The following is a 24380-nucleotide window of genomic DNA, read 5'->3' as shown; positions in this document are numbered from 1 at the left end:
CTTCCAAACATGGCGCACCGATGTTTCGGGTCTCATCAATGATTCATCATATTTGACAGGTATTTACGAGATATCAAAATGTTGCATGAAAATCACTTTTAAAGAGAGTATGGTACAAAAAGTGAAAGGGATTTTGGTTTTCTCATTGGAGATATCAAATGGTTCTTGTAAACACCACACCTCAGTGCATCTTTTCATTGCAAAACACATCAAAAAAAACAAACTCGTTTCATCTCTCATAGCACGATAGTAGTATACTCAAATCATGAGATTCATCTCCCTCTACGTGTTGCAACTAGTAGTAACACTCGTATGGTGCTTGACTGTCTTGTCATGGTCCTCTCGTATGATTTTGGCACAATCTTGTACTTCTAATTTCCTAAAACCACCCATGTCCTATCAAGACAGTATCAATTCGAAAGCATCTTCCTATGTGTGTCCAGTTGGATTTGCCAATGGTTTTGACCAGAGTAGTGGTAATCGTACGTGTCTCACCACTTCTCAAATTCTCTCCAATTTGGGAAAGATTTGTACAGGTACTCAGACAGCATCGACGTGTGGTCCAACATGGCTCACGTGTCCTACTTCGACCATGAGATGTACCTTCAGACGTACAAGAATGTTGGGTGAGTATTGCACAGTTCGTGAGAATTGTGTGGGTAGTTATGGTACGATCACTGCTGGAACGAATTGTGTGAATCATCGATGTGTGAGTATGACCGTCGTGGCAAATATTAAGGAAGAAGGTAAACCATGTCGAGGTGGAGCCATCGATCTTGATCAGAATATCATGTACGATTGTGCCACACCGGGATATGAGTGTGTGGCTGATGTCTGTTTGAAAATTGTCAAGAATACGGAGGGTGGACCATGTGCCACGGCAGCCAATAATGTACGTCAAGAATGTGCCACTGGTTTTGGTTGTTACAATGACGTGTGTAAGGCTCAAACCATGTTGAGTAAGGGACAGAATTGTACAGCTGTTCCAGAAACGACTGTGTGTGGAACTGGTTTGGTGTGCAAGAAGGCATCTTCGAGTGCAACCTATAAATCGTGTGAGGTTCCATCCGTGTATGGAGAATTCTGTGAGTCTGCTTCCGATTGTTACAAATTACCAGTACTTCAAATGAGATGTAGTAAGAACAAGTGCATTCGAAGATATTCTCAATTTGATGGAGTCGATTGTGAGAGTCATCAAGATTGTTTCTCTGGATATTGTCAAGCTGGAAAATGTGCAAGTCCTATCAATTTGCCATGCAGTACCACACAGGCTTGTCCCTCTGGAACTGATTACAAATGTGGTTGTGGAGGAGCAACGAGTGCTTCACCTTTTAATGGAACTTGTGTGCCACCTTGCAATGGTTATCAACAAGATTTCTTATCATGTGCCTATAACAATGGTCTCGATGAATTGACGACGAGTTATGCCATTTCCAATCAACTCCATCCTGTGGATTCCAACTCGACACTCTTGACAAAAGCCTGTAGTCGAGAATATAAGAATTTATTGAAGTGCTACATTAAGGCTTGGAAAGATGTGGGAGTCTATAATGGAGAGAATCTCGTACCTGGTGTGGATTTGAGTGGAGCATTGGAACAACCGACCTATGTCGTTCAACCTGTGGTGGGAAGAAATATTTCATCACCATCTCCCAAGACAAGTGCTCAAATTAGTGAAGGAAACTCGAACCGAACAGGAATCTTCTCAATGTTCCTTGGTTTATTCCTTGTCATGTGTATTGCTTTCATGAACAGTTCTTTCTAAGTGTACAAGATTGTTAACTTATTTATAAATTAGTTTTCAATTTGTGAAAAATCTTAGGTGTGATTCCAATCTGTGTGTGGAATGGCATTCTTCGTATTAGAATACAAGATGTTTTTTAAAGAAATATTTGCTTTCTATGATACTGAACCACATAATGAGGTTCTCCACTATACTTCTGCTCACTATCATATCCAGGGTATTTGAATCGAATCACAGAACGACCCTCACATATATCAAAGTTCTCCACATTGGGAATGGTGGTTAAAAACTCTGAAGAAGAGGGAGGACCATAGGGTAATTTACAAAATCCCAATATTTGAATTTGAAGACATTCTGCTTTTGCAATATTATGAGGAGCTTCATCAGGCTCATTCAAATATCGATTAAACGCTTTTCCCATGAGAATAGGACCCGTAACTGCAAGCGTTGCTCGAAAAGAAGGTTCCTCGTCTCCTTCCTCTCCTGGAACTTGAGGTAGATATTTGTTTTTCACATTGTAAATGACCATATCCATTGCAATGCGAAGTAAAGGATGACGAGGTACACTTCCCATGAATGCAATATTGAATCCAAAAAAAGGAAGTCCAAGTTCCACAGGAAGGACAAACGTCGCGTTGGGAGAAATCCAGGAATCTAAGGACTCCCTTAATACCATATCGGCATCGGCATAATATCCTCCATGAATCCACAACACTGCATATCTCCAAAAATCAATTTTGTAAGCGCCAGGAATTAAATGTTGAAACGCATAGACTTCGTCCGAGTCTTTTCCGAAATGTTCCATGAGCATTTGCAACGCTTCTTCATCTCCATAATATCGATACGAATAGTTGCAGTTTAAATTTTTAAAGGAAGCCATGGCAGCTCTCATTCCTTTGGGAAGCTCGTTCTCATTGGAAGGCTTATAGGTTTGATGTATAATTTTTGGTATTTGTCTATTACTCGGAGGTTTCGGAAATGAGGCACGTAATTCCTCTTCATGTGTACAATCCAACGGAACCAAAGCGTGAGGATACAAGGAACTCATTTGTCCTTTTCGTCGAGAGGTATTATATCGATACGACATGATGAATATCATGGTTTGTAGCACGACAAAAAAAACAAGAATTAAGGCTAAACACTTGGGCGTTTTCGAGAGGCCTAAAGCCGGTCGTTCCGTCCAGGTGATGAATGAGGGAGCAAATTGCATTTGTTTTTTTTCCCGAAGCTTTCAACGGTCACTTGATTTCGATGATTTTACAAGTTTATGGAGGTCTCAGTATCAAACAAAACCTATCTTCCCTTCAATTTTATGAAATTTTGTTTGTTGTTTAATCATGAACAAAATAAACAATGCAAGTTTAAACGTTCACAGGACAAGCCTAAAATTTCATAAAATTTCAGTGAACAAGATCAAAACCAAGAACAATGTTTGAACAATAAATAGAAATAGTTATCTGTTCATAACGTTGTTTTGGCGAAAGATGTCTTGTGACTCTGAAAAACGCTCACAAAGAGACTTCCATCTCGTTACTTGTCAATCCCATGTCACCAAACACATGTCAACCGTCGAGTGTGTCAACTTTAAAAAAATGAAACGAAAGCTTTCTGGTCATTCAATGAATGACGATCATCACGTTGCAATTTATTTGCCCACAAACAAACACTTGAAATTATCCAACACCACCACCGATCAAGTGCAACTTGTTTTACTTGATTTTCATCATGTCTCTTCTTCATTGTTGATGAATCAACATTCTCAAATATATAATCCTCACCTCAACCATCTCTATGATTTGTTGAAAAGAAAATTTGAAAATCAATCCAAAGGATTCGCAAAGTGGTTACTCGCAAGGGAGGAATGGTTGGCCAAATCAAAAACAGACAAGAAGATAAACATCGAATTCATAAACGATCACGAGTGTGTGCTTAAATGGGCAAGATGTTTCAATAGTAACCACTACGAGAAAAAGCTGTTCGCCATTGCACAGGTGCAATTTATTGACATTGCAAAGTTGTATAAAGCTAATCAAGAGCAAGTTCATTCTGTGGAATTTTGGAAACCATTTCAAGAAGAAATTTGGTATCAATTACAATTGTCACAACTTGACATGTTGAATTATCTTCCAGTGGAGGTTTTCACACAATTCAAAGACTGGAAAGAAAAATTGGCAAATATTTATCGAAACAGATATGGACTTGATTTTGTGTTTGATCTTGATGATATTGAGAAAGCAAAGAAAGCAATCAGTGAGAAACGTTGTGAGATGTTTCAAATTTCTGAAAGACTGAAAGACAATGAAGAATTTATGAAACATGCCATTCAATGCCATTATGAAAATATTCGATTCGCATCTGAACGACTGAAAAACGATCGAAAATTCTGTTTGGATGTTTTTATTTCAACTCCTGACTCGTGGTCCTGTCTATTTTGGGCGCACACCCAAGAATTTGCTCTCGAAATACTACGAATTACATTGCCAACTATTACAATCGTTGATGGAAACATTCAAGACATACAAATCCAAGCTTGTATTCCAAAAGCATACGTTTACTTGTCTCAATCGGTTTGGATAAGCAAATTATCCATGGATGATAAGATGAAGATTTTTCAACAATTTTTTCTCAATGATTCAAATATTGATGATTACAAGAATACGATACAATCAAGGCTTCAAATGCTTCTTGAATTGCCAGACGAATATTATCAAGCACACCATAATCATCAACACACTCTCCAGTATCAAGGGAAGTTTGCATTTTCATTATCAAAAAAAGATCTCGATAATGATTCAACAATTATTGAACAAGTACTGACCAGAATTTACAAGAATTATGATCCACCTTGGAAGTACGATGAATCTTCTTTTGGAAAGCGCGAAGATTTACCTCTTATTTTGAAATATGGACCAATGCATTTGAGAAAGGATAGACAATTTGTATTGAATGCTTTGAAATGTGTGTTCAGTGAAATAAGTTCGAAGGACATTTTTCCCGAACATCGAAACGATCGAGAAATAGTATTGGCTTTTATGAGGAGAAATGGACATGCCTTATATGAGAAGGAGGAGTGTGGTAGTTTTATAATACCCGAGGAATTTCGAAATGACACAGAAATTATCTTGGCTGCTCTTAAAAGCGAATACCCTTGTTGGTTTAATGACATTCCACAACACTGTCGTGAAAGCAAAGAGTTACTGTTGAGAATTTTGCATGACCCACTCGATGACGAGATTCAAATTGATATTAGGAACGTCCTACAAGGATTTGTTGCGAGAAAGGATCAAGAAGTGATTGCTGCCCTTAAAAAGGATTCAACCTATTGGTATGATCTCTCTGTAGACTTTCGGAACGATCGAGATTTTCTATTGGATGCAATAAGAAACCAAGTACCCCCTAGTATGGTGTTTCATTTTGCCTCAACAGAATTGAAACAAGATACCACATTTATTATGGACTGTGTAAAAGCTCACAAAAAGGGATTGAATTCAATCCTATATTATACCGAAGCTGAAAATTACGATCGTAATTTGTATTCTGAGATTGCAATTGAACATGTGAAATCATGGGGAGACCTTTGGGATGAGATTTTCAACGCATGTTTCAATCAAGATCCAACAGATATTTCATTGGATGAAGTTATGAAGTTTTGTAAAGATTTGAAAAATCTGAGATTAGAACATGAATATTTTGGATGTCACATTCCTGAATCTTGGTTGATGAAAGAAAAAATCGTTCGCTTTGAAGGTTTACAAAACAAGAGCTATTGGAAGAACGCAGAAAAAGGTTACAATTTCTGGAAACAATATTTGGGTGCATATGTTTTCAATATCAGTTGAAATCACTCATATTTTCACTTCAAATTCTTACATTCACAAAAAGTCACAAGTTTTTAGAAATGCCAAAACTGTTAAAATTCATAATTTCCCAAATTCACATTCTTATTCTGAAACATACCTCTTGCTGAAATGTATCCCAAATTTTCATGATTACACTCATCGATGTGAAATTATTGATATCGGTTGATGTTGGTTCAGTGTCGGAAATGACGTTCTCACACCAAAAATATGCTCAGAAATTGGCACTCATCAGAACTCTCAAACAACAAAGATTGGGTCTTTGCAGCGTGGGATCTGGACGGTGCTCTTTATTAGATGTTAAAGGTCTTTGTTTGAGTGTAACATTGGCTGACACTACTCTTCAAGAATAACTCGAGTTTATGCCATCTTAAGAGGATGGTTGGTTTGCACTCATTCCGATTACAACGAACATTCCATGACAGATTTCATCGCTTATCTACTTCATGTAGGAAAAGGTTATCTCATTGATAAGGTTGAATCTTCCCTTAAATTCTTTGCAGATTTGGAAGATTGGCAATTATTGAAAGATCCACTTTATTATCGAGTCAAAACAGGAGCCCTTAAATCATGTAACCTTTGTGACAGAAATCCTTTGCAAAGGGATCCTTTCATGGCTGACTACATCAAGAATTACATTACTCAATTTAAACCGAAGGCTCCAAACGAAGGGTTTAATTACTATTTGACCTGTGCTCTCCCTGTGATTGTGTAGACCAAGCGAAATATCCCAACTTCAGTGGGACGATATCACATTCATTACCGAAGGTCGAATTAAAGTGAATCTTGCAGGTCATAAAACTGACAAGAATGCACGAGATACACCAATGATTGTTGAACCAATTTAGGAAAGTCCTGAATTCTGCACTGTAGCCATTTTAACCAAGTATATCTTGGAAAAATATCCCTCAAAAAAATTGTGGTTATCCCAAATATTTGGCCAAAGTGTGAGAGAACCATGAAGAATGAAACAACAATAAAAGAGGTATCAATTCTATCGGACGTCTTCTGTGTGATGTTGCAAGCTCAAACGTTTGTTTGATAGAACTGTTGAAAATTTTAGCTCTTCTCCGTTTTATACCAAAATTGAATGCAGCGATATTACTGGTCGACCAAAAAGTTTTATTGCAAAATGATTTCGAATTCAGACAATACACTCCAATGTCTGTGCTTGGCTGTTGTAGAGTTACATTATTGACTGTAGTCAAGCCAGGCTGTCTCTTCAAAGTTGTCTTTATTTTCAACATGCAAAATCTAAAAAATGAAAGTTTTCTCTCAACAACAGCACAAAACTTTTACTCGAAAGCAAACACCAGAGGTTGAAAGACCAATAGTAGCTAAGTATAGGGCAGGAAGATTATTGGTTGCTCTGAAGTACGAAGCCAATTGTTTGGATGAAGCAACGTACTGTGGTCTAGTTGGATAGCAGAGTGGTATTTACACTGACTACGCTTACAACTATCATCAATGAAGAATAAGATTTTTTGATGAAGTATGTTTTTGCTTCATTGCATGTTGATCCAACTGACAATGCGAAGGTCATCAATTCATAGTGTTGGATTTGTTCAGGACAACGTTGACGATGAGAGGAATTTTTTTTGTTTAATTTTTAACGGTTGTTTTGAGAGGTTAGACAGGTATGCTCTAGTGTTGGCTTGGATATCTAGAATTTGGCGGGACGGATAACTTCAAGGTTTCAGGGATACCCACAATTTTTATCTCGGGATAACCTCCACAGATATGAATATGGTTAAAAAGTTTAAGAAGAACACTTCTCCTCTATTTTCATATCGAGATAACAAATTGTTATCAAGACAAAAGGTTCAGTCGATCATCCAGTCTGCTATTAGGAAAGTTAAACCAGAGGCGAAAATTACCGGACCGAGTTTAAGAATCGGTGGAGCCACCGAAATGGTGAAGAAGGGTGAGAAATATGGATGCAGTGAAAGTGGCAGGACGATGGAAGTCAGATTCCTCAGCTCTCCTTTATATCAGAAGGCCAAGAAAAACATGTCCACCACTTTGATGAAATAATTATTCTCTGGACAAACCCATTGGTATTAATCAAGTATTGTTTGAAGTTACATAACATTGAATGTTCTGAAAAGAACGGAAGTGTTTTGTAACGAAAACAATAAGGTTGACTGAAAGTCAAAAAATGTCAACAAATCCACAACTAAAACAGCTCTCTAAAGAGCAACCCTCATCCAAATCATCATCAAGGCACGTACATAGATAACCGTGGGAAAATTTTCGCATAGAACAGGCACATTATGAACTCTTGTTCTATGTTATTTCGTGTGTAATACATCCACAAGAGGTTGCGATAAATGTTTCCACCCATCTTGGTTTATCTACGGGAAGTTACAGACTGAGTTGCTTGTTGTTATTTGCAGGTTAATAGGTGTTGCTTCGATTTGATGCTCTGGGTATGTTCGTAAGGATTTCATCTAGTGTTCAGAATGAACCACACCGACTTACGGTGTGTCAACTTTAAAAAAATGAAACGAAAGCTTTCTGGTCATCCAATGAATGACGATCATCACGTTGCAATTTATTTGCCCACAAACAAACACTTGAAATTATCCAACACCACCACCGATCAAGTGCAACTTGTTTTACTTGATTTTCATCATGTCTCTTCTTCATTGTTGATGAACCAACATTCTCAAATATATAATCCTCACATCAACCATCTCTATGACTTGTTGAAAAGAAAATTTGAAAATCAATCCAAAGGATTCGCAAAGTGGTTACTCACAAGGGAGGAATGGTTGGCCAAATCAAAAACAGACAAGAAGATAAAAATCGAATTCATAAACGATCACGAGTGTGTGTTTAAATGGACAAGATGGTTCAATGATTATTATACTTACCAGAAAAAGCTGTTCGCCATTGCACAGGTGCAATTTATTGACATTGCAAAGTTGTATAACGCTACTCAAGAACAAATTCATTCTGTGGAATTTTGGAAACCATTCCAAGAAGAAATTTGGTATCAATTACAACAGCGAGAATATGACATCTTGGGATATCTTCCCGTGGAGGTTTTCACACAATTCAAAGACTGGAAAGAAAAATTGGCAAATATTTATCAAAGCGAGTATGGACTCGATTTTGTATTTGATCTTGATGATATTGAGAAAGCAAAGAAAGCAATCAGTGAGAAACGTTGTGAGATGTTTCAAATTTCTGAAAGACTGAAAGACAATGAAGATGTTATGAAACTTGCCATTCAATGCAATGCTAATAATATTGTATTCGCATCTGAACGACTGAAAAAAGATCGAAAATTCTGTTTGGATGTTGTTATTTCATCTCCTGACTCGTTCATCAATGTAAATTGGTTGAACAAAGAAGAATTTGCTCTCGAAATACTACGAATTACATTGCCAAATATTACAATCGTTGATGGAAAAATTCAAGACATACAAATCCAAGCTTGTATTCCACAAGCATGTTTTTGGTTGTCTCGATCAGTTTGGGAAACCAAATTATCCATGGATGATAAGATGAAGATTTTTCAACAATTTTTTCTCAATGATTCAAGAATTAATGGTTACAATAATTCGATACAATCAGCTTTGATTCAAATGCTTGTTGAATTACCAGACGAATATTATCAAGCACACCATAATCATCAACACACTCTCCAGTATCAAGGGAAGTTTGCATTTTCATTATCAAAACTAACTCATGATCCAATTATTGTTCAAGTATTGACCAGAATTTACAAGAATTATGATCCACCTTGGAAGTATGATGAATCTTCTTTTGAGAAACGAGAAGATTTACCTCTTATTTTGAAATATGGATCAATGAATTTGAGAAAGGATAGACAATTTGTATTGAATGCTTTGAAATGTGTGTTCAGTGAAATAAGTTCGAAGGACATTTTTCCCGAACATCGAAACGATCGAGAAATAGTGTTGGCTTTTATGAGGAGAAATGGACATGCCTTATATGAGAAGGAGAAGTGTGGTAATTTTATAATACCCGAGGAATTTCGAAATGACATAGAAATTATCTTGGCTGCTCTTTTAAGCAAAGACCCTTGTTCGTTTAATGACATTCCACAACACTGTCGTGAAAGCAAAGAGTTATTGTTGAGAATTTTAAATCTCCCACATGGTTTCGACTATGACATTGACTTTAGCAATATTCTAATAGGATTTGTTGAAAGAAAGGATCAAGAAGTGATTGCTGCCCTTAAAAAAAATGCAACCTATTGGAATGATCTTTCTGATGACTTTTGGAACGATCGAGATTTTCTATTGGATGCATTAAGAAACCAAGTACACCCTGCGGACGTGTTTCATTTTGCCTCAATAGAATTGAAAAAAGATACCAGTTTTATTATGGACTGTGTAAAAGCTCACAAAAAGGGATTGAGTTCATTTCTAGGTAACATGAAAAGAAAACAATATTATGATAGTAATTTGTATTCTGAGATTGCAATTGAACATGTGAAATCATGGGGAGTCATTTCGGATGAGATTTTCAACGCATGTTTCAATCAAGATCCAACAAATATTTCATTGGATGAAGTTATGAAGTTTTGTAAAGATTTGAAAAATCTGAGATTAGAACATGAATATTTTGGATGTCACATTCCTGAATCTTGGTTGATGAAAGAAAAAATCGTTCGCTTTGAAGGTTTACAAAACAAGAACTATTGGAAGAATGCAGAAAAAGGTTACAATTTCTGGAAACAATATTTGGGTGCATATGTTTTCAATATCAGTTGAAATCACTCATATTTTCACTTCAAATTCTTACATTCACAAAAAGTCACAAGTTTTTAGAAATGTCAAAACTGTTAAAATTCAAAATTTCCCAAATTCACATTCATATTTTGAAACATGCCAGACGTATCAATTGTTGTTTGTGATAGGTAATTCCTCCACCAACGGTGATATGTGCGTTGGATTGTTTTTGAAATTTTGCAGCATGTTGTGTGATTGATGTGTTCTGTTCCATTGCTGCTCCAATTTATCGAATTCCACAATGTTATTATTCGAATATTGTTTCAATTTGAATTCTTTTGTAAGGAAAACCTCAATACCAGGTATATTCAAATTAAACAATAGAGTATGAATGGTTGGAGCTTCATATTCAGCATCTGAAAGCATGGCATAAGTGCGACAAGCTCTTTCAAATTCACCAATAACAATATAATTAATATGTTCTGGTGATGGGGAGCAACAATAATACTCATATGGTAAATGATTCGTGATTTTCAAGAGACGATCATTTTCATCTTTTTCTCCTTTCATTTGCATATTCAGTTCGAGAAAGTACGTTGTGGGAATGAACTTTTTAGAAACGAATGGAATCCAAATTTTGATTGGTTCTATAATGTCACCCAACTCTGTCCAATCGTATTTGGTCTTGATGGTCTCTGTCTTGTTTCATTTGGAATGATATTGAAAATATCATCGACAGATGTTGAGACAAGTGACACGACAATTATGTGAGGCGTTGAATTGGATATTTACTCAACATAATATTTTACATCGGTGAGTTTCTGTTTATTACGAATTTTTTTACAAGCAAAATTAATTGAAAATAATAATTATTTTGTAAACAAAATCACCATTTACAATATTTCACATTTTGTAAAATGTCACAGAGATATCAAACCAGGAAACATTCTCGTACGTGATTACGACTTGTCCACTGAAACCATTCAAGTGGCATTGGCAGATTTTGGATTATCCAAATCGATCGATCTCCTCACCACTCATGGTTCTCGACCTGGAACATTGTTATTTATGGCTCCTGAATTAATTCATTCCAAACATTCCAATCAAGAAATTGCACCTTTTTCTGTGCATAGTGACATGTTTGCACTTGGAGTGACGCTGTTTCAATTGATGACTTGTAACACGACATTGGCATTGGCTCAATTCTGTATGGAAGGTGAAGATATGAAGAAATTTCTGAAAAAGAAGTTGATTCAAGTGGAAAGTTTGAAAGATGCGACGACGACATCGTATTCAGAAGAATTTATTGACATTGTTGCGAGAATGTTGATGTTGGATCCTAATGAAAGAATTACATTGCGAGAAGTGCTTACTTGATTCAATCCCATTCTTGAACACCCTTACGCGCGGTACCCCGGTAGTATAGGGCCTGACAACAACCTCGAAAGATTGGGGGAATCGAACCCAAGACAGCTCGTTGCCAATGCTGTTGGGTCATGGTTGAACTATCTGTGGCAACTGCCAACTTAAAAAAATGAAACGAAAACTTTCTGGTCATCCAATGAATGACGATCATCACGTTGCAATTTATTTGCCCACAAACAAACACTTGAAATTATCCAACACCACCACCGATCAAGTGCAGCTTATTTTACTTGATTTTCATCATGTCTCTTCTTCATTGTTGATGAATCAACATTCTCAAATATATAATCCTCACATTCACCATCTCTATGATTTGTTGAAAAGAAAATTTGAAAATCAATCCAAAGGATTCGCAAAGTGGTTACTCGCAAGGGAGGAATGGGTGGCCAAATCAAAAACAGACAAGATAAAAATCGAATTCATAAACGATCACGAGTGTGTGCTTAAATGGGCAAGATGTTTCAATAGTAACCACTACGAGAAAAAGCTGTTCGCCTTTGCACAGGTGCAATTTCTTGACATTGCAAAGTTGTATAAAGCTAATCAAGAGCAAGTTCATTCTGTGGAATTTTGGAAACCATTTCAAGAAGAAATTTGGTATCAATTACAACAGCGAGAACATGACATTTTGGAATATATTCCCGTGGAGGTTTTCACACAATTCAAAGACTGGAAAGAAAAATTGGCAAATATTTATCGAAACAGATATGGACTCGATTTTGTATTTGATCTTGATGATATTGAGAAAGCAAAGAAAGCAATCAGTGAGAAACGTTGTGAGATGTTTCAAATTTCTGAAAGACTGAAAGATAATGAAGAATTTATGAAACATGCGATTCAATGCAATGCTAAAAATATTCAATTCGCATCTAAACGACTGAAAAATGATCGAAAATTCTGTTTGGATGTTGTTTTATCAACTCCTTACTCGTTGTCCTATCTAGATTGGGTGGACAAAGAAGAATTTGCTCTCGAAATACTGCGAATTGCTTTGCCAAGTTTTACAATAGTTGGTGGAATAATTCAAGAGAAACAAATCCAAGCTTGTATTCCAGAAGCATGTGATTGTTTATCTCTATCGGTTTGGGAAACCAACATTTCCATGGATGATAAGATGAAGATTTTCCAACAATATTTTCTCAATGATTCAAGTATTGATCGTTACATAGATCCGATACAATCAGCGCTTCAAATGCTTCTTGAATTACCAGACGAGTATTATCAAGCACACCATAATCATCAACACACTCTCCAGTATCAAGGGGAGTTTGCATTTTCATTATCACAACTAGCTCTCGATAATGATCCAATTATTGAACAAGTACTGACCAGAATTTACAAGAATTATGATCCACCTTGGAAGTACGATGAATCTTCTTTTGGGAAGCGCGAAGATATACCTCTTATTTTGAAATATGGATCAATGCATTTGAGAAAGGATAGACATTTTGTATTGAAAGCTGTGAAATTAAAGGAAATTGGATTGAAGGACATTTTTCCCGAACATCTAAACGATCGAGAAATAGTATTGGCTTTTATAAGGAGAAATGGACAAGCCTTATATGAGAAGGAGGAAAGTGGTAATTTTATGATACCCGAGGAATTTCGAAATGACACAGAAATTATCTTGGCTGCTCTTAAAAGTGATGATCCTTATTGGTTTGCGTTTGATGATATTCCACAGCAATGTCGTGAAAACAAAGAGTTATTGTTGAGAATTTTAAATGACCCACATGGCTTCGACGATGAAATTGATTTTAGCGATGTTCTTCCAAGATTTGTTGAAAGAAAGGATCAAGAAGTGATTGCTGCCCTTAAAAAGAATGCAACCTATTGGAATGATCTCCCTGATGACTTTCGGAACGATCGAGATTTTCTATTGGATGCAATAAGAAACCAAGTACACCCTGCGGACGTGTTTCATTTTGCCTCAACAGAATTGAAACAAGATACCACATTTATTATGGACTGTGTAAAAGGTCACAAAAAGGGATTGAATTCAATCCTATATTATACCAAAACTGAACAAAATTACGATCGTCATTGGTTTTCTGAAATCGCAATTGAACATGTGAAATCATGGGGAGACATTTCGGATGAGATTTTCAACGCATGTTTCAATCAAGATCCAACAAATATTTCATTGGATGAAGTTATGAAGTTTTGTAAAGATTTGAAAAATCTGAGATTAGAACATGAATATTTTGGATGTCACATTCCTGAATCTTGGTTGATGAAAGAAAAAATCGTTCGCTTTACAGGTTTACGAGACAAGAGCTATTGGGGGGCAGAACGGTACAACACGTGGAAACAATATTTGGGTGCATACGTTTTAAATCATTAACCATGTGCTGAGGAGGAGAATGAGTAACATGTAAGATGAGAGTGGAAGGGAAGCATCTGAAACACTAAACCCAATAAATTCTAATTCTGTTTCTGCGTGACTTGTACTTAGAATGAAACTCAGGTTTTGAGCTCCAACATTCTTTGGAGAAGCTTCAATGACAATGGTCAGAATGGAATTCAATTTCAAATCAAGGTCATTTGTGTTTGGTACCATTTCAATTCTTTCCACATTATTGACCGAATCAAACACTAAATCATCATTCAAAAAGGTATCACTGGAAAGAGAAGTCACACATTTGCCATTTCCAACACATTTCACTGTTATATTGGCTTGATCATGTTCTCTTAACTCCATTGACAAATTTAAATCATTAATTAATTGTTTGATTGAGGATTGAGTGGGTGAAGTAAGAGTTCCTTTCAAATCATACCATGTCAGAGTTGCCTTAATGAGACCTGCGTTGGATAGTGGTGCTGCTGTTGGTAATGATTTGACTCTAAATTTTAGTGACAATTTCTGAGAAGTATCCAATTCAAATCGATTCACTAAAAAGAGTGAATTTCGTCCGACCTCATCAAAATTCAATAAATTTCCCAAATTCACTCTTCCATACCCCACATACTTGTTGGGATACACTTGTTGAGAGAGTGCCACATAATGCTCATCATTGGAGAAATCTCCATCTAATTTCACACTTCCATTCATGACTGAAGCGGAATGAATTAAAATTGCCTTGACCAATGTTCCACTCAGAGTTTGAGAAGGTGCCTTATTGATTAATTCATATTGAAGGAGACGTTTCTTATTGTTTTGGAGGAGATAATCTCGAATGAGTGCTGCTGAACCAGCAACCGATGGAGCAGCCATTGAAGTTCCAGTTTTCTGTGAACGAACCATCGAGTTGCAACCATGGTGATACAATGTGTTGTTAAGGAAAAATATTTAAGGAAAGAACGAATGTGTTCATACTTACCTGAATCAATGCAGTGGTATCACAAAAAGGATTTCGAGTTCGTGCACTCCAAATAGCAACACCTGGAGCAACCACTTCTGGTTTAATTCTATTATCAAAGGTTGGACCTGGTCACATGCTGTTCGCGACAAGTCCTGTACTTTCATTTTTATGAAACATACCTCTTGCTGAAAAGTATCCCAAATTTTCATGATTATAAATGGAAATATTCACATTAGGCGTATATCTCGAATATTCTCGTAATGATGAATAACATGCTCCAACGGCTAACGTGTTTTTGGCAGCTGCTGGAGCTGTATGTGTGGATCGTTGGTGGTATTTATACAAATAATTGAAGGAATATATTAAGGAAATATATAGAGTTTGAAAGGATGAATTTCCATAAACTTACATAATATAGATCCCTCTTTTCCATAATTACCATTATTACCAGCTGCAAAAATTACAATCATTTCATCATTCTTGTTCAAGAATTCATCCACTCGTTCCGAGTTAATATCATAATCATTTCCTATTTGACAACACAATTTTCCAAATTGTTTCAAACAATATTCGTTAGTGACTGGTTTCGTTCGATTACTGTTCGACTCGAAACATATACAATCAAAGATACAATCGAAATTATTGACATTTCCCCAACTATTACTGGAAATTCGAGAGCCAACTTTGAATGCATTGTTCAAATAGAGAGTGATATTGTCCACATAGAATAAGGCACTCACGGCTGCATCGGTCATGTAAATTTTAGCATCTTTTGCGATTCCAATGTCTTGGAGAATGGGTGAATCACTGGAAGTGGCACCAACTTCAGGATTTCCAGCAACTTTTACTTATTTTAGTAAAAATGAAAAAGAAAGACAACTTACTAATTCCTGCTGTGTGACTTCCATGACCGTTTTTATCTTCTCGATCTCCACTGATTTTTGCTCTCTCATAAAACACTACTTTTCGATTATTCACATTTGGAACTGTAAAATAATCTTCAACACCACCCTTTTTAGAAAAGTAACAATGATTCACATCCAAACCAGAATCAATCAAATGAACAATTTGATCCTTTCCAGTCACTCCTTGATTCCATAAATATCTTGGATCATTGGTAAGAGTATTGGTTTGCACGACATCATTACTTCCCAACGTTAATAAAGTTTGTTGAAATTCTCGAGACACCAATTCCACTTGTTCATGAGATTCAAAGAGAAGAGTAAGAAATTCTTCACCAAGCCATGCATTCAATCTTGGAATAGAGTTTCAAAATGATTGAATGGAACAGAGTTGTGTGTGTTGGAAAGGAATGAATGCAACACAGAAGAGTAATCTCGAGTCGTCATCATGGATGATGGAAGTGAAATTCGAAAGGATTGTTTTTTCAAACCAAATTGTTGTTCATCGATGGGGTGTGCGTCGACAATGGGTTCAATTTCAACCATCAAGGATTGAGTCATTGCTTGAATCGATTGGTCAAGTGCTTCTCGTTTGAATGAATCACTAAACGTGGTGGTTGGTAACTGCAGCAGCAGCAGCATGAGGGACTGCACCTGTGGTATGAATTGTTCTCTCAGAACTTGTTGAATTTTCAATGCAAATTTTTGTTTCGCTTGATTCATGAATTGGAAATCGAAGAATGAGGACAAGTCATTTCTTGCAACCACATCCACTCTCAATGTTGAAAACTTTAAACTATCTAAAGAAAAGTAAGGAAAATTCATTCGATGCACATTTCTTACTCTTCCATGCGTTCCATGTATTGTAAATTTCTCTTTTTGGAAATTTCTGACAATTGTTTCCATGAGATCCAACTTCTAAAAATTCTATTGTCTGAACCTGCAACGACATTCCATGTTGGTGGTACATGGTGTTCTTCTCGTCCTCCTGAAGCATCGTTCAACACGTGATTAAATTCTTTTTTAAATTCATTGAGATGGTATGAAGTCAAGATGACCTGCTGTTTGATATAAACATCGACGAGGACCATTCTCTCATTGAAATCATCATGACGTTGAGCAAGAGTCATGAATGAATCCACAAAATTCTTGGAGCTGCTACCCAATAGATTTATACCATCCAAAGCATGAGAAAAACGATGATGTTGTTGGGCCGCTCTTGGAGAAGACTTGATCTCCGAATGTACCACGTGGTTTGAATGGAAAAGCACAAGAAACACGAGCCAAAAGGCTATCATGCAACATGGTAGACAAGTGCTACTGCTGCAATTCCTTCTTCGTTTCAGCATGATGATGATGGTGGGAATCACTACAAAGAAGAGTGAAGCAACAAGGTAAATTTTAAAAACTTGCCAAATATTATGAGGACGCCAAACAATGTCATCTCATGACAGCAGCTCTCAGGAAAAATTAGTGGGAGATTGACAATGTACGAATGAAGGACTACCAATGTAGATGGAAAAGACAAAAGATAGCTTTACATCTGGTCGGTGGTTATTCAGATGGCTTCAAGCGTTGCAGCTAAGGACCGACACACAGTTATGTTTGGACCTACTCGATTTAGAAAGTAGGAATCAAAAACAATTTGTCCTTTCAGTCATGGTTTGTGATATTGACTGAGCAAATTCGTTGATAGATTACTCTCACGATATTTACTTTTGGAGTGAATGACCATTGGAAAGTAAGAATGTATGAGAACGATGCATGAGAGAGATGCAAAAGTCTCCATGACATCTCTCTCAAGTATCAACCTCAAGAAAAACGTAAACACTCTGTTATTCCAACCATTCCAACCTGAAATAACTCTTCTCACTGACCACAACACTTTGAAAGCAACAGAACACAACTCTGATGACTAGCCATCACAACACTCATCCTCTTCCCTCGGATGAAGAGAGAACACCCTCTTCGAATGCTCCAATGAACAGTGACTCTCAACACTCCTCCACCAGCAAGATGGTCCAGCATCATCATCATGAAGGTATCATCACGGACTCATTAGAGCCTCCAACTCCTCCCTCTTCTCCACCCACCACTCCAAAAAAGAAAACAACCTTTGGCGCGACTACCACTCTCTCCCCAACTACAGCCTCATCACCCACACCAATCAATGCGAGTAGCACTATTGTTTCATCTTCTTTCAAACAAACCAACATCTCCAATTCTTCTCTAAGGCAAGCTCATGAACCTTTCAACAATGTCGTGGTGGAGGTTGAAAAAAGTGATACCGAATACAATATCAGTAAAACAGGAACCTCTCATTCTCAATCGAGTGCAATTCGGTTGAAAATTCATACATGTTGCGGGCGAATGATTAAATTGAATTTGATGAAAATTCTCTCTTTGAGCGCCATGGCAGTTAATATTTTGGCGTTCGTTGCAATTGCAGCAGTGATGATTAATGCGTATATCATTCAATCCGATTTAGATGCTGACATTTTATTATTGAGGGGAGATTTATCATCGTTTAGCGAGAAGACGAAATGTGCAGTTCAATTGACAGCCTATGGAAACAAAACGACCTACCTTGAAACGTACTATCTCAATGTAGTGAATGTTACCTATGGTTTAAAACAACTCAAAACTCAACTCTTACCTCCACATTTGTATATTTTAAACGACACCAATGAACCTACCTTGGAAATGGACAATATGATTATTGATTTTGTAACGAAAGGTCAACCAGCACCTGCCATAGCTTTATTAGAATCTAAAGAATACGTTCAAAAAAGACAACTCTTTAACAACTTTATGAGCAATGTATTGCAGTATTCGAGTGGTGTTGCCGAGTCAAAGAATTCATACATTCTCATTGCTGGTATTGTCAATCTCACTTTGGTTGTGACTGCTCTCGTGGTAGTGGTTCCGATTGTCATTATTGTGTTTGCCATGGCCATTCGAAAGGAAAGAAAATCTTCAAAGAAACTGAAAAAGGCTACTGGCTTAATGCTCATGGACACCATGGAAGATGACAAGGAAAAGTTGAAATTCAAGGAATTTTGTCAGCAAGAGGGAGGAATGGAAGTCTTCACGTTCATTGATAAGACCTTGGATTACGAAAAATTGTGTGAAAAACAAGAAGAAATTTTGAAACGTCATCCTCATGTCCTTACGCAACTCCAACAACGTGAACAAATCGCAACTTCTGTAGATCAATCGAAAAAGAAGTACAAAACCAAATCGAAAGATGCAAATTCGACCACATCACTCAACACTCCATCCTTCTCCTCTGAACAATTACAATGGAAAGAAATTGAGAAAGAAAAATATGAACTCGTGTTTGAAATATTTACCGAATATTTAGATGGAGATGTTGGAGAATGTCCATTAGTCGTGAGTGGAGACATTCACGACACTCTTATGAACCAAATGGATCAATTTGATGTTGATCGAGTGCAAACCTATTTGAAGAGTAATTTGTTTGATCAAATTCAAAAAGAAGTTTCCAACGCTTATTTGAGTGTCTTGCACTTTAAATACAAACACTTGATGGAGGCCAGTAAAAAGATGGGTCAAGTCCAAGTGAAGGTTCAACCTTGAAAGAGTTGTACTATAAATTTCAATGATTGTTCGATTCAGTAACAGAGAAACCAGCTATGGACTTCTTTCATTTCTGCAAGAAGCCGCAGTTTGACACGGAAAGGATCCTCGTAACTTCCTACACGAAGTAACAAAAAAAACGATCACGTTCACGTCAAAGAATTCAAAAAAATGGGCCAAGGAAACTCGTCACAAATTAGTCACTACGAAGAAAGCCAAGCCATAACCAAGATATTTGACGGATTTTCTACACTTCTGCGGTTGCAGATAAAAGAACAAGACCGTGCTATTGAAAAAATTTCTTCAAGATTGGATCAGCTGGAGAAATCGGTTTTCAACATTCAGCAGGATTTGAATGTGTTAAAGAGCACAAGACCAGTTACCTCCCATTCCAGCTTCGGAAGCAATTCTCAACAACAATTTAGCACATCTGGCTATGGAATTGTCAATCCTTCTCTGAATTCACAAGTGAACACTACAAACTTCTCTCCACAATACAGAGTTATATACCCAGTCCAGAATAATGTTTCTCATCATTCATCAACCTCCTCACATTTTCCTGCATTTTCACAGTCGTCATCGACGAACAAAACACCCCCAGTTGCGCCACCTCCCGAAGTGTTAGGCACCGTAACATTTGTATACAACAACGACTATGAGCCAGATTTATTAACCATGTCCGTAAAAAAGTTTGCTGATGAAATGAAAACATGTTTTGGCAGCAAAGGGATTCATTTTGCAACAAAATCCGAGATCAAAGAAGGTGGAAAGAAATATGTAAATGTTTCTTTTATGGATCAGTCATCATTTTGTTCGGGTATTCACCCAAGCAGTGCATCTGGGAAAGAATTAGTCATATTTGTATGTATTAGAAAAAGTGACTCTAGAGAAACCAGGTTGGACATGACAAAGCTGTTCCCTGAAATAAGTGAATGGATGGCAAGCACAAATCACACCAAGAACAACGTAACAGATGGTACTGGATACCTGTTTGTTAAATTTCAGAATTACAAGTCAGTACAAGAAGCAGGAAACTCTGAGTATCAAGAGTTAACACCTTTCCAAGAGTTAGAGATCGCTAATAAGGAACATTTCACCTCGTGTGCGATGGGGTATTTTGAAGTCCCTTTCTCATTCCTTAAGAAAGATTTGCTTGTCTATTCTGTTCCCCATACTTTTCAAACTGCTGTTCATTCGTTCTTCATCACCAACAAATGAACTCATAATGACCAAGATATATTTGACATTCAATTTTAATGACCAAGATATTTAGCATTCAAGCGAATAACTTTGTTTGCAACTGTGGGAAGTGCTGATTCTTGGATCTTGTTAAGACGACCTTCAAATACACATTGGTATTCAAAGAATCTATCGGCAGCCAATAGTGCTGCGTCCAGTATTTCCAAACACCTCAACACAATGAAATCATTTCTTTCCTTTTGGATATCCACAGATAGGTTTCTGACTGGATATACACTATCAATCTCAATACCTGTATTGCTACATAAGGCACCAATAGCATTCGTAACCTCTTCATCATTGTCCATACGCTCTGGATGCTGTTTCAAATCTTCGCTCACGTTATCCACTTTAGTTACAACAACAATCGGATACAAATGATTCTCCACAGCTTGTTGATAATACTTCATCAAGGATGCACAGTCTGCCTTTTCTGAGCAGGAGGCTGCAGTGATCACAAACACAATCGCATGCACTTGCTTGTTCTTGTCTTCCACATCTGAAATCTTTTTGGATGATTTTTCATTCATTTGGGCGTTGTTTGCCACTTTGCCTTTCAAAATACTTTCGAAAAGTGCTTCGTTATAATTTGTATCATCATTGCCCCAAGCATCGACAAGGAAAATATTTCCTGGACGACCTCCAGATCTTCCAAGAGTTGAGAGTGGAATGTACTTTAAATCTTTGGTTATATGGGCGTTCTTTGAGCCTGAAACCGCTGCTGTCTCGATTTCAAAAGAGCCATGGAGTGACTTGAAGATGGAATTCACCAACTTGGATTTTCCGACACCTGGCGGACCAAAGAGCCAAATATTTGTGCTTTTAACACCAAGCACTTGTTTATAGTATCGTTTCATGGTCGCAGAATCTGAGTCATACGACAGCAACTCTTCTCTCTTGACTCCAATGTTGCTGGACAATGCGGACGATGATGAGATCATTTTTTCTGGCTGAATCTCGGAATTCGTTGTTGAACGTTCAAATCGGAATTGGGAATTCAAGTCAACCAAAACTCATTCCGTGTTCACGTTAAAAAAATGGTCGGCATCCCTCCCATACAAACCTTCGAATCACATATCGCTCTGGATGAAGATCTCACCTTCAAAGTGGAGTGCTCTTTCTCTCAAGAACAAGGTCTCACTCTCACCCTAACCAACAAGGAAGAAGGAAAACTGTTCTTTGTAAGAACCAAAAGTGTTGCCAGTGTTTTAGAGATGTGTGAATCTTATAATATGGAAGGGAAATCCATGAAAGTTATTTTCAATTCCTGCAAGAACTTGCTCACCAAACCTTCTGACCCCTCCAGCCATCAACAACTCGGATTTATGTTTTTCTGCCCCAAAAACCAAAACACTTTTTCATATTCAACCAAATTTACCTCTCTTAACAAAGAAGGAAGCCTCTCCAGAGACTACTCCAACCCAAAAGCACTCTTGTACTTGAAATTCGAGTGCTATGACAGTCTTAATGAAGAAAACTTTTGGTTCTTCTTGATATTAGAACAAGAAATTGTGGAGAAAGATGTTAACGATGTATCGATTGAAGGTGCCAGTCAACACAAAGATTTGGTAATGATGGAGGCCAGAATTAGAAAGCTTGTCGAGTCCATGTCAAGTAAAATTGCAATCTTGATGGAGGAGAATGAATATTGGAAAAAGAAGGCCCTTGAAATGGGATCTCAAGGACAACAAAAGAAACAAACTTCATCTTTGTTGAAACATGTTGACCCCTTTTTACATCCTGATTCAATGCCTTTTGTATTCGGCGTACTGTCAAGACAGGAAGATTGTTACAGTGACAATGCCAGTCTGACTAACCATTTGGGACAATGGTACAACAGTGGTGCAGATCAAATGGCGAATATTATTTGTGGAACACATTCATTCAACAATCAGTACATTAATTTCAACACTCCACCAAGCATTCACTTTTTGCAAGGAAGTACTGGAACCTTTTTATATAAGGAGCAGCATGTGGTGTACAATAATTCAAATTGTTATCAATATCCAAGAGCAATGCTTGGAATGTTTTTCATCAAAAACTCTACTGCGCAGCCAAAAACCTTTACGTTCTACTTTGGGGGAACATCTGGATGGAGTTCTGGATATGAAGGAGCGAGTGTATTTATTGGAACACCTAATGCGGATGACAACAATAGGCAGCGTGTCTCGTCGGTTTCATGGAAAAATTTATGGTCGATTTCAAATGCAAATGAAAATCTTTCGACATCCACAAATGTAGCAGTTCCAGCAAACACAACCATTTGCCTACTTTTATACACGTCATCTTTTTATTACACTCAAAATAGCAACTATGTGGTGCTTTTCAGTGGTTGGAAATGCTGGAACGTTCGATCAGCAATAACAAATTCAGGTGGTCTTGAAATAGATCATTCAATGACTCTTAAGGCCATTCAGTGCCAAGGTTCACAAAACTTTTATCAGCTTTGGCATAACTGAATTATGAATAAATAAGAGTGGCTCAGGTAATCGTGTTCTTTTCTATGGTTTGAATGGATGTCAGTCTTACTTTCAAGGTTTTGGAGCATTCAAATACACAACTTTCTTGAGATGGTCGAAGAAATACAACCAACTACATGAAGTTGGTCAAGTGTGGTTGTTTACAAACATGTTACAGCGCTGACCTCGCAAGTTCTCATCGAGCGCAACAACAAAAAAAAGTCATCCATCAAAATCTCTCATTCCCACTCTCACATGATACAACGACATAAACGTACTCTCATCGTCCTTTTCATCGTCACCATCCTCACCATTCTTCTCTTCTTACTCTATCTAGGACAATGGACTCCAACAACAACGACTCATTCTAGCACCACAACAACATCCTCTCCTCCTTGTCCGTCCATTTATTCTCAAGTCGTATCATCCACACCACTCTCGAAAGAAGTAACAACAACATCAACAACAACAACACGACAACCATTAAAACCCATCCCAAAACCACTTTTGAAATTTCTACAAACACCAAATACCATTTCAACTCCAATTTTGAATGCCTTTGAAAAACGATTCCCCAACATCAATGTTCGACATGTCAATTCTTTTCTGCAAAAGGGATTTTTACAGAGAAATCTCTCACTCATCAAACAAGTGAAACAATCTTTGACAAGATCACCCTCGTTTAAATTAGAATCATTTGCATCGTGTAGTACAGATAATTACAAATTGCCTCTTCACGGTGGTCTTTACAAATCTTGTCAATTTAATAATATTTGTTTAACATCGAGTGGAAAATGGAAATTATTTATGAACTCGAATAATGCCTTGAAATTGGTTCAACAATTAACATTGGAGAATGTGAAACGAAAAGATATATTTGTAGAGACTGGTCATCCAGAAAAGAGAAGGATTTTAAATCCACAACTCTTTGATTCGACCAAACAACACCTCGTTTGTCACACAGCGTGGGATTGGCTTTGTTTTACACCTCAAATTGAACCCATGATTGAATTTGTAGAAGAAGAGGAAAAAAATTCAAAAGGATCAAGTGCTGCTGCAACAACAAACTCTGCTGCAACAAATACCATTCAACAACAAGTATAATGACATTTAAAGATTCGGGTTCAACTGCCAACATTCAATTTT

The 24380-nt window shown here is 37.1% G+C and overlaps 14 protein-coding genes across 14 annotated transcripts; 10 read left to right on the top strand and 4 right to left on the bottom strand.

The window, feature by feature from the left end:
• Nucleotides 1-346: 346 nt before the first annotated feature.
• On the top strand, nt 347-1765 carry C9374_011865 (uncharacterized protein; the record flags this gene model as incomplete). The annotated part of the gene is made up of 1 exon (XM_044687567.1): nt 347-1765. One exon carries the CDS (start codon nt 347-349, stop codon nt 1763-1765), a length of 1419 nt encoding a protein of 472 aa, XP_044542950.1.
• Nucleotides 1766-1880: 115 nt separating this feature from the next.
• On the bottom strand, nt 1881-2831 carry C9374_011864 (uncharacterized protein; the record flags this gene model as incomplete). The annotated part of the gene is made up of 1 exon (XM_044687566.1): nt 1881-2831. One exon carries the CDS (start codon nt 2829-2831, stop codon nt 1881-1883), a length of 951 nt encoding a protein of 316 aa, XP_044542949.1.
• A 505-nt stretch (nt 2832-3336) lies between these two features.
• C9374_011863 (uncharacterized protein) lies at nt 3337-5583 on the top strand (the record flags this gene model as incomplete). The annotated part of the gene is made up of 1 exon (XM_044687565.1): nt 3337-5583. The coding sequence occupies one exon, from the start codon at nt 3337-3339 to the stop codon at nt 5581-5583; it is 2247 nt and encodes a 748-aa protein (XP_044542948.1).
• Nucleotides 5584-6019: 436 nt separating this feature from the next.
• C9374_011862 (uncharacterized protein) lies at nt 6020-6316 on the top strand (the record flags this gene model as incomplete). The annotated part of the gene is made up of 1 exon (XM_044687564.1): nt 6020-6316. One exon carries the CDS (start codon nt 6020-6022, stop codon nt 6314-6316), a length of 297 nt encoding a protein of 98 aa, XP_044542947.1.
• Nucleotides 6317-8102: 1786 nt separating this feature from the next.
• On the top strand, nt 8103-10349 carry C9374_011861 (uncharacterized protein; the record flags this gene model as incomplete). Its single annotated transcript, XM_044687563.1, has 1 exon — nt 8103-10349. The coding sequence occupies one exon, from the start codon at nt 8103-8105 to the stop codon at nt 10347-10349; it is 2247 nt and encodes a 748-aa protein (XP_044542946.1).
• A 126-nt stretch (nt 10350-10475) lies between these two features.
• On the bottom strand, nt 10476-10883 carry C9374_011860 (uncharacterized protein; the record flags this gene model as incomplete). The annotated part of the gene is made up of 1 exon (XM_044687562.1): nt 10476-10883. One exon carries the CDS (start codon nt 10881-10883, stop codon nt 10476-10478), a length of 408 nt encoding a protein of 135 aa, XP_044542945.1.
• Nucleotides 10884-11046: 163 nt separating this feature from the next.
• On the top strand, nt 11047-11684 carry C9374_011859 (uncharacterized protein; the record flags this gene model as incomplete). Its single annotated transcript, XM_044687561.1, has 2 exons — nt 11047-11120; nt 11234-11684. 2 exons carry the CDS (start codon nt 11047-11049, stop codon nt 11682-11684), a joined length of 525 nt encoding a protein of 174 aa, XP_044542944.1.
• A 157-nt stretch (nt 11685-11841) lies between these two features.
• Nucleotides 11842-13966, top strand: C9374_011858 (uncharacterized protein; the record flags this gene model as incomplete). Its single annotated transcript, XM_044687559.1, has 2 exons — nt 11842-13884; nt 13925-13966. The coding sequence occupies 2 exons, from the start codon at nt 11842-11844 to the stop codon at nt 13964-13966; spliced, it is 2085 nt and encodes a 694-aa protein (XP_044542943.1).
• Nucleotides 13967-14064: 98 nt separating this feature from the next.
• Nucleotides 14065-17285, bottom strand: C9374_011857 (uncharacterized protein; the record flags this gene model as incomplete). Its single annotated transcript, XM_044687558.1, has 6 exons — nt 14065-14961; nt 15053-15159; nt 15214-15345; nt 15444-15875; nt 15919-16289; nt 16780-17285. 6 exons carry the CDS (start codon nt 17283-17285, stop codon nt 14065-14067), a joined length of 2445 nt encoding a protein of 814 aa, XP_044542942.1.
• A 562-nt stretch (nt 17286-17847) lies between these two features.
• Nucleotides 17848-19536, top strand: C9374_011856 (uncharacterized protein; the record flags this gene model as incomplete). Its single annotated transcript, XM_044687557.1, has 1 exon — nt 17848-19536. One exon carries the CDS (start codon nt 17848-17850, stop codon nt 19534-19536), a length of 1689 nt encoding a protein of 562 aa, XP_044542941.1.
• Nucleotides 19537-19707: 171 nt separating this feature from the next.
• On the top strand, nt 19708-20754 carry C9374_011855 (uncharacterized protein; the record flags this gene model as incomplete). The annotated part of the gene is made up of 1 exon (XM_044687556.1): nt 19708-20754. One exon carries the CDS (start codon nt 19708-19710, stop codon nt 20752-20754), a length of 1047 nt encoding a protein of 348 aa, XP_044542940.1.
• A 35-nt stretch (nt 20755-20789) lies between these two features.
• C9374_011854 (uncharacterized protein) lies at nt 20790-21716 on the bottom strand (the record flags this gene model as incomplete). The annotated part of the gene is made up of 1 exon (XM_044687555.1): nt 20790-21716. The coding sequence occupies one exon, from the start codon at nt 21714-21716 to the stop codon at nt 20790-20792; it is 927 nt and encodes a 308-aa protein (XP_044542939.1).
• A 96-nt stretch (nt 21717-21812) lies between these two features.
• C9374_011853 (uncharacterized protein) lies at nt 21813-23234 on the top strand (the record flags this gene model as incomplete). Its single annotated transcript, XM_044687554.1, has 1 exon — nt 21813-23234. The coding sequence occupies one exon, from the start codon at nt 21813-21815 to the stop codon at nt 23232-23234; it is 1422 nt and encodes a 473-aa protein (XP_044542938.1).
• A 255-nt stretch (nt 23235-23489) lies between these two features.
• C9374_011852 (uncharacterized protein) lies at nt 23490-24338 on the top strand (the record flags this gene model as incomplete). Its single annotated transcript, XM_044687553.1, has 1 exon — nt 23490-24338. The coding sequence occupies one exon, from the start codon at nt 23490-23492 to the stop codon at nt 24336-24338; it is 849 nt and encodes a 282-aa protein (XP_044542937.1).
• Nucleotides 24339-24380: the final 42 nt, after the last annotated feature.

This window comes from Naegleria lovaniensis (genome assembly GCF_003324165.1).
Source record: "Naegleria lovaniensis strain ATCC 30569 chromosome Unknown tig051, whole genome shotgun sequence".
Lineage (NCBI taxonomy): Eukaryota > Heterolobosea > Eutetramitea > Acrasida > Naegleriidae > Naegleria > Naegleria lovaniensis.
This window is presented reverse-complemented; position numbering and strand designations above follow the sequence as displayed.